The sequence below is a fragment of the Camponotus floridanus genome, unplaced genomic scaffold, assembly GCF_003227725.1.
Source record: "Camponotus floridanus strain SB8 unplaced genomic scaffold, Cflo_v7.5 scaffold128, whole genome shotgun sequence".
NCBI lineage: Eukaryota > Metazoa > Arthropoda > Insecta > Hymenoptera > Formicidae > Camponotus > Camponotus floridanus.
The window spans coordinates 484,371-494,170 of record NW_020229246.1 but is presented as its reverse complement, the minus strand read 5'-3'; the positions used below and the strand labels follow the sequence as shown (position 1 = coordinate 494,170).

The 9,800-nt window shown below is 24.6% G+C and overlaps 1 protein-coding gene across 1 annotated transcript; it reads right to left on the bottom strand.

The window, feature by feature from the left end:
- Positions 1-6,600: 6,600 nt before the first annotated feature.
- On the bottom strand, positions 6,601-8,927 carry LOC112637079. The gene is made up of 5 exons (XM_025405958.1): positions 8,795-8,927; positions 8,548-8,689; positions 8,174-8,344; positions 6,866-7,226; positions 6,601-6,773 (listed from the first exon to the last, which is right to left on the bottom strand). Exons 1-5 carry the CDS (start codon positions 8,899-8,901, stop codon positions 6,601-6,603), a joined length of 954 nt encoding a protein of 317 aa, XP_025261743.1. The 5' UTR covers positions 8,902-8,927.
- Between the last annotated feature and the right edge of the window lie 873 nt (positions 8,928-9,800).

The window sequence follows — 9,800 nt, the reverse complement described above, 5'->3', positions numbered from 1 at the left end:
GACACGTGTGGTAGAAAATATTTTAGTATAATAGTAATTTGCCTTTCTAAAAGCAGTTTTTTTTTTTGGCAAACTTGTAAATTTATTTTGCTTATATATTAAACGATATCGTTTTATCCAAGAAAAAATTAGATCAAAATTATATTTTACCAAATTGTGCCTGAAAAAAATTTATTGTATAATAATTACTTTAATTTATAATGTTAATAGTAATTTAATTCATTAAATTCTACCGTGGTATGGAAATAATTCTGTTTATATCATCCAAGATAAAATAATAGAACATGGAATTTTTCGATATGGAGCAGAGGAAATGAGCGAATTCTTCTGCTTTATCATATAAATTATTAGAAGATATTAGAGATACATAGTACTCTAGCCTTTTAGTATATTCTACACTAGTTATTGCATAATTAAAAATATTTTTATTTTCTTTGTCTTCTTTTCATAATTTATTTTCGAAGAAGGAAACCTAAAATTAAGACAGAAAATTCTCAAAAATTATATTAAACAACAATAAATTATAATCAATGTACTTTCTAAAACACATAATTTTCTTAATTATATGTATATATATATATATATATATGTATATATATATATATATATATATATATATATATATATATATATGTTTATATATTAACTGATTGAAAATGTAATGTTTTATAAAATTGTAGAAAATATAAGGTTTGTACGAAAGAAAATTATTTAGCTTAGAGAAAAAGTACATTTATATAATAAAATTAGAAGATAAAATTATTTATAAAACCTAAAAATAAGATTATATAAATCATGAAACAAATATTTATTTGAGAATATAAACTATTATGAATATACACTTATACATAACCGTATTATTCTAAATTTTTAAAATAAAATATGAAAAATCGCAACAACTTTAATCTAATTGTTTATTATGTTTTATTATATAAAATAAAATTTTTTGCAATTATAAAATTAAAATAATTTTTAAATATAAAAATTCTATTATACATCAACAATAATTTTTCCAATTTCTTATCTTTAATAATTTTAAACAATTCAAAACGATTTATGTAAAATAATTACATATTTATAACATTGAATAATGTAAAGTAACTACATATTTCTATTTAGTAAAAACAATAATAAATACAAGATAATTCTTATGCTAATAATTTAATAACAAAATCTAGAAAAGATGATATTATTACGATAACAATGAACCGCAAAATATAACAAATCTGTCTTTATTAAATAGCGTAGCTTTTTTTAAGAATTCATTGAGCAACAGATGCAATATAAATTAATAAGGTAATAACACAATAATTCTTTTAATATTTCATTATTATTTTAGCGGAGATTAAGCTTTGTTAAGCAACAAAAATCAATCACATATGAAAGAAAACTTAAATAAAAAAATATAGTTTAAAAAAACTAAATAAAAAAAGTACCTTTGATGAAATTTTTTTCCCCAAAATTTCGCGCTGAATGTTATTTGCAATTTATTACACGTGGATTTCAAACGCAATATATCCTCAACGTTGATATTTTTGTTTTCCAATATCATAGTGATCACTTCTTCCGGCAAATCTACTATTGTAGCCATTGAAAAAAAAATGATCGCAACCGATTATTTAATGATTTCGATTAATATTTGATTATATTAATTTTGATTATATGCTGATGTAACTAATCACACACGAATGTAAGCGCACAAAATTTACTGTAGCTTCTAGTATTGTGTTGTGCAATGCGTTCGTGCACCTTGTGCGATGTGACTAAACTTGTATTTCGTCTAGAAATGATCTAAAGTATTTATAAAAGACACATCAGAGGGGGGGGATAGTTTCTTTGACCATTACAACAGATGGGGGCACCCATCTGTTCTGATTGGTCAAAGAAACTCTCCCCTCTCTCAGAAGGATTTCTTTTAACAACACCAAAAATATTCTTGACACATTTAATCCGATCCCAATCTTATCTATTTCTAAAAAATGCATGTGAAGTTGATTACTCGAATATATCGAAATTTAGTCCGCAATGCCGAAAAGCGACAACAATAAACTTCGATTTGGTTCTTTTATTGCGCTCAATTCATATTGAGCAGCTATCATTTGCGATTATTACAAATTTTGACAGTGACTTGTGTGACAATGAGAAATGTATAATGAAAGGAAATAAATGGCGCACGCGAAGTGCGCGCTTTGCGTTGTCTAGTGTAGTATAAAAATGAAACAATTTTAAATCTAAAATAATAATTCTTATTCTTCTTTCTCGAATTAAATAAGATTGCCTTTATAATCTGAGAACAGGAATAATATAAAGAAATCTAAGCTATATATTCTTGCATTTAGAATAATGATATTATCGTTAGTAGTTGCGCAAAACCGATAAGCGTCTGTCATCTTTTGTAGATAGTATCAGGATCATTTCATTCTAGATTTAAGAATTTTCCATTTAAGATTAAAATATTCTTATTTTAATAAAAAATATGATTGTCGCTATATCGATGCTATTTTATGATTGATAGAAGTGTAATAGCATTAAATTTAGAAATCTTTTCTGTGGCCTTTTGTGTAGCCAATAGGTCAAATTCTAACTAAAAATGACAAATTCTTTCAAAAAAATTTCTAGACGATTTGTCTCGTTATTGTTCTGTATGGCTTTATACCTTTGTTCTAACGTCTTTATATATATACCTTTGTATACACCTTTGTTATTTCAGTGGAATTTTTCAGCTTTTTGACCATCAATTATACATGCCCTACGGTCTCAAAGAAGAAGTAAAATCTGTACCATTAAATCAAGCCCAGCTTTCTGTAAATAATTTGAATTAAATAAAAATTGTGTGTGTGTAAAAATTCCTAAAATTCCTATTTTCGAAAAGCGCTCCTTGATTCACGGAAAACCTTAGGTAAATTTTCAATTTATTATATTTTTTTATATAATTAGCCAACGGAGAATGTAAACTAAATGGAGAATATAGACAGTAATATTATTTCATCTATATCTCAATAAAAGAAAGAATTATATCTTTTAACATAGCAGTATAGCCATTATATTTTGATGTTAAGTTTTATACAACACAGATACATACTATATGATTTAATATGCACTCTTCTTCGAGAATTATTGTTTGCTGCATATGGTTGCGCTATTAATCAGAAATTTATATCTTAAAAATTTAATCGTGTATTATTAGTAGACATTTTAATTTTTACAAATATTTGACATTACGTATCAGTTTTTTCCTTTTCCTTTCGATAATGTAAACAAACCTCATATCTCTAGATTTCTCATAAATTTTTATCATATTTTTCTTATCGGAGAATTATGTTCTTATCAAAATTTCTTTCTTTTCTTTTTACTATTTTTATATTTTATTTTTCTTCTTTATTACTTTTTACTATTTTTTTATATTTCTTCATTTAAGGAAAATTAAAATAACTTAGAAATAAATAATATATAATCGCTAAATATCCGAGACAGATATCAAAGACAAATCTTATTGTTAGTAATCATTTATTTAATATTTATCTACTTAATTTTGCATAAACTATTCACTTGACGATTTAAATTTTCAATTTTAACTTAATAATAATTATTATTCTATTTTAATTTAATAATTATTATTATTCTATTTTAATTAATAATAATTAATTCGAACATTTAATTGTATTTTTTATCTTCTCATATCATTCTTCATTTCAATAGAGATAAAGGAAATCGCGTAAATGTATCGATGAAGGGAGCCCGCTTCGATTGCCGCTTCGATTGCCTTGACATATGTTGTCAAGATTACTACCCTGAGTAACATCCAAAAGGTTTAAGCCGACGCTCGTTGTTCGTTAAAAAGTTATTAACAAAAAAATTTCACAACTTTAATGCTTTTTATCTCCAAAAATATTAATTTAAGAAAAAAATTTTTAAGCAAATAATAAAGCCGCTTAAAAACTCTACAAAAAAAGTTGTATGCATTTTTTTTCATAAATCTACTGTTTTAGCAGTTATATAAAAAAGTAATTTAAATATTCACATAAGGTATGATTAAGTTGCCCACAGTTTTATAAACCTATGTGAAGTTCCAGTTTGCGTTGCAAAGTACACGCACAGACTGCACACTCTCCACCCTTCTATATATATATATTGTAACTATAGATTGCAGCGTCTATTTCGCTTAATTTATTCATTTAATCACATAAAAAGTAATGATAAAAATACAAAATAATATAGGTAAAAATATAAAAAGTTGCATATCATCAAACGTAATACCGACGAAGCGAGGATATAACCATATATATATATATATATATATATATATATATATATATATATTAATTATATGTATTATACATATGTAAAATAATATAATAAATAATTTACGTATTTTAACACATATATACACATTTAATATAATTTCTAAGTGTAAGGAAACTTTCTTATATCCTCAGTCGCATACATACAAATGTTCTAAGGATCAATAGTGCCGAAACTGTATTTTCAAGAGTGCCCATTGAGATTTTTGATTAGAATGCTTAAACTAAAACATATAAAAAATCCAGTCAATTCGACAGAACGCCATTTCCCATTAAATTCAGATGTCCTTTATAATGTAAATAACCATATATCATTTATATGATTATATATGCAACTTATTCTATAATGTGTATTAGAAAATTAAAAAAATTAAAATACAAAATGTTAAAATGTTTTATAATGAAAAATATTTTAATTTTTTCCGTAAGATTAAAAAGAATTCTTTTTACAAATAGAAATTGTTAGTTATATGGAGGAAAAGTCCTATAAATATAAAATTTTAACGTGTCTGATAAATTTTAAAAAGTTTCTTAGGAGAAAACAAGAGAGATACTGAAAACGAAAATATGTGGAAAAAGGAAATATGTGGAGAAAGTAAAAACTAACAAAGTTTGTAAAAGCTTTAAAATAATCGTTTTAATCGCAGGTATAAAAAGTTTATTGTACGTTTATACTTTATATTCTCTTAGAATGTCCTGGATTCTTAATAAGACCTGGAGAAGAAAAGGTCAATGGAAAAAATTTTTTAATGATTTTCGAAAATCAGGTAGAGAAATTACGAAGATAAAAGCTGGGATTTATAAATCCATGTAAATGTGTATTATTGTCTGGACAAAAATTTACAAATCACTAGTCCGAACAATAAAAGGAATTTTCTTACGTTAAATATAAGTTCTGATTATATTATAATATTAATTATTATAATATAAAATTAATAGGATAAAGTAAATAAAATAAAATCTTTCAAAATCTGTAAATAAATAATGTATATTCGTATTTAAAAGAGATCAAATCGATTTCCTTTATCTCTATTGAAATGAAGAATGAGAAGATAAAAAATACAATTAAATGTTCGAATTAATTATTATTAAGTTAAAATTGAAAATTCAAATCGTAAAGCGAATAGTTTATGCAAAATTAAATTGATAAATATTAAATAAATGAATACTAATAATAAGATTCGTCTCCGATATCCGTCTATTATTATAGTAACAATATTCAAAAATAAAAAATTATTTCTAAACATAATTTACAAATATTTTTCCCCAAAAAATAATTTACAGAAAGGATATAAAATTATACAGAAAAGTGTGAAATCCCTTTAAAAAAAACATTACAAAGGTAAAAAAAATACGTCAAGTACATAAAAAATACTCTATCTTGTATGCAACAAAATGTTTAATTCAAAATTAAAGTGATCAGTCAGGCGTAGAGAGCTAAAGAATCAATAATGTAGATAAGTTAATCCAAATATATATTAATATATCATAATTACAAGCTTTATACAAAATAGTTATAATATATAAAAATGTTAAAGAAGTGTGCGGACGTTTCGACTTACTTTTAAGTCATCTTCAGCGCAAAAATTGTAACGAAGATCTAATGTTTAATGAAAAAAATCCTTCTAAATAATTTACAATAATTTTCCCTCAGAACAACATTTTTCTAAAAAACAAAATGCTTGGATCCTGTTTTTTATTTTTATTTATTTTTACGTACTTGGCGTCGCGACGCTACCGCGTTGCTTGATAATTTATAAAAGCAAATTTTTAATATTTATAAATGTAAACAATAATTAATCATTTACATTTGAGCAAAATATTCTTTATCTTTATATATTACACCTCTATTAATGATGTTAATAACGATACTTTACGTTTCATTTAACTTATATTTAAGCGGCCAGATGAAAATTTACAAGATGCGTAAAATACGCATAATTAATTTAATGTGATATATAGCATAAGATCCACAGAATTTATAGAATAATGTAATACGTTGCACATGACGAGAATTTAATTGAATTACTCCATGTTGTAGAAACTCATATGGAAACTCAAGCCAATTCACTAATAAAAAAGTTTGAATAGTTATAATGGATTATGAGCATTTATTGGTATAATTTCGACACACAATTCTATATATATTCTCAATATACTTTACTTTTTATAACATGATTTTAATATTGTATTATTAATCTTACAATGTATAGAATACACAAAATGTTCGTACAGAAAAATTAAAATATTATTTCTATATAATTTTAATATATTTATGTTATGCAAATTATAAAATTTATTATGCACATTGCTGAGAGATACTGGGAAGTATATCATGAATAGCAGCAGTATCCTTTGGATATTCTTTTGCCAGGTTTTCATTTGGTACGTAATGAGTACCTTCAAATTTAGAAAAATATCGCCCTATTTCAAAATTATCGATGCATTTAGGTGGACATATTGATAGAGTATCTGAAATAAAAAAAAGATATATTTTATTACGTGGATTAAAACTCATAGAAGATATATAATTTAAAATGTTACTAATACTAATATTTTTGTACCTTGTGGCAAATAGCATAATTTATTATTTTCGGCGAGAATTATATAATGTGGTTTAAATTTAATACTACTTATGCTCTTTTCACATCTACATATACAAAAAAAACGGTCCTGTAAAAACGGAACTTCAGGATTGTTGCATTCAGTCAAATGTGGGACTAAAAAATTCATTTTTTTTTTTACTAATTTAGCTTTGCAGTTATAATGCCAACCAATTATCACGCCAGTATAACAATTAATTTCACTGAGCAAAACAGCCAACCGTTTCGCTAAACGTGTACGAATATTTACGATCATACCAATTGTAAATTTAATTCTTTTACATCTTCTTTTTGATTGTATTTGTCCCGTTTCGGTTCTATCCTGTATGTATACAAATATAATAACAAGTATAATAACAAAATTTAAGTAATATGTTGTCAAGTAATTTCCAAGTAATTATTGTAATGTTTTAAATTATGTAGATAATTGTTTTTATTTTTACACACACACACACACACACACACATATATATATATATATATATATACAGGGGAAGGGAGGCATTTAAAGTGTTACAAGCTATCTCTGAAAGTACACATTATAGCAAGAAATGTTTCAGACAAAAGTTATTTGACTCGAAGGAGGACATAAGAAGGTTCCATTGGTTTGATCTTGGATAATCTTTTGAAGATTACATAAAGATTACCTTTAATTTCTTAAATAGAAACCACCATTTTCGATTACACTTTTATGTAGCTTATCTCGAGAGCTTTTTAAAACATTATGATAAAATATTTTTTCATTGAGTTCCTTTTGAATGAGACTTAAGATATAGTTTCTTAATTTTACATAAACTATAAAATATCTCGTAAAATATTCATTTTTCGATTATCTTATCTCAATACTTTTATGTAACTGTCAATTGCAAATTACATGCTTTTCTTAAAAATAATTGTGTGTTTCTTACAAAAATTTATTCCTCTACTTATTTTAAACATAAAAGTATTGAGATTAAAATAATCGAAAAATGAATTTTACTAAATATTTTATGGTTTATGTAAAATCAAGATTATTTTAATCCTTATAACTCGAAAAGTAACTCTATGAAGAAATACTTTATTATAGTGTTTTGGAAAACTCTCGAGATAAGCTACAAGAATAAGTAATAAAAAATAGGGGGTTCCATTTAAAATATTGAAGGTGCCCGCGCGCGTGTATGTGTGTGTGTGAGTGTGTGAGTACAGTCAATACCTATAAATATAAGTATATTATATATATATATATATATATATATATATATATGTGTAATAATATATGTAATACATTACCTTTATTGAACGTGCAATGATTCTGTACTCTTTATCTGTTCGTTCTTCAATATTTAGCTCATAGAAACTTTGTAATAAGATAGGCATTATTTGATTAAATTTCTCAGAGTAAAATATAGTAGAACAATTGCTACTATTCTGTAGTTTGTGTTTGAAAGCTTCAATCATCTCCTTTTGTATTTAAAAACAAACAGACATATACAAAAAATTTCAAACTATTCAAAATAAAACAAAGTTATCTTTCATTTATCGCTTATAGAATAAATTGACTAATTGATCAACGTATTGTTTAGAAGACTCATGATTGATTGTTATTTTTATTAACTATATCTTGTTAAAAATTATTAAAAAATTACATATAAAAGATTGCTTACTGATATATCATGTAATGGATTCTGTATCCCTTTGCTACAATAAACCAAACGTCTGGTTTTGTTAATGTTTGCAGGGTATTGTAGATCGGATCCCTCTCTCATATAAAAACACTCCATCCATACATCTTTTTCTGCTGTATTACTGAAAATAATAATAGAAATATATGTACAAACATATACACAAACACACACACACACACACACACACAATATCAGATAGATAGCTCTTAAGCTAAATTATACTAACGAGTTTGGATCCCATTGAATTTCTAGAATATGATCAATACAATTGTCATAATAATACAACATGTAGCTATCAAAATATTGAGTAAAATATTTATCAAAACTTTTCATGAAGCAGCGTACACCAAGTCTTCTAGCTACGATGTGATGTATAATAGGTAATATATAATGTCGGTAGTGCTCTAAAATCTATACCATTTTATTAGAAAAATTATATTGAATATTTATAAGATATAAAACATAGATAATAAAATATAGATATGCTTCCGTAGCGCATAGCAAAGTATTATTACAATTTAATATAATGTAAAATAACTTACATAAATATAATTTATATATTTTAAATCGTTATCTAATATTATCAATAATTCAAGTAATTTCTGGGAAACTTCTAATTCAGAAAATATGTATTCTTCCAGGATACGTATAATTTGCTTTACTTCTGTTGGATTCCAGAAATTGTCATCAATATTGTTATTTCTCCAAAAAGTAAATTTTTCAGAGGATATCGATAATATTGCATGCGTAGAATATTTATTTTTAAGAAGGCTTAATATTTTTTTTACAATATTATCTAGCCAATTATCAATGTCTGAGTAAGACACGTGTGGTAGAAAATATTTTAGTATAATAGTAATTTGCCTTTCTAAAAGCAGTTTTTTTTTTGGCAAACTTGTAAATTTATTTTGCTTATATATTAAACGATATCGTTTTATCCAAGAAAAAATTAGATCAACATTATATTTGGTTGTCAAATTGTGCCTGAAAAAAATTTATTGTATAATAATTACTTTAATTTATAATGTTAATAGTAATTTAATTCATTAAATTCTACCATGGTATGGAAATAATTCTGTTTATATCGTCCAAGACAAAATAATAAAACATGGAATTTTTCGATATGAAGTAGAGGAAATGAGTGAATTCTTCTGCTTTATCATATAAATTATTAGAAGATATTAGAGATACATAGTACTCTAGCCTTTTAATATATTCTACACTAGTTCTTG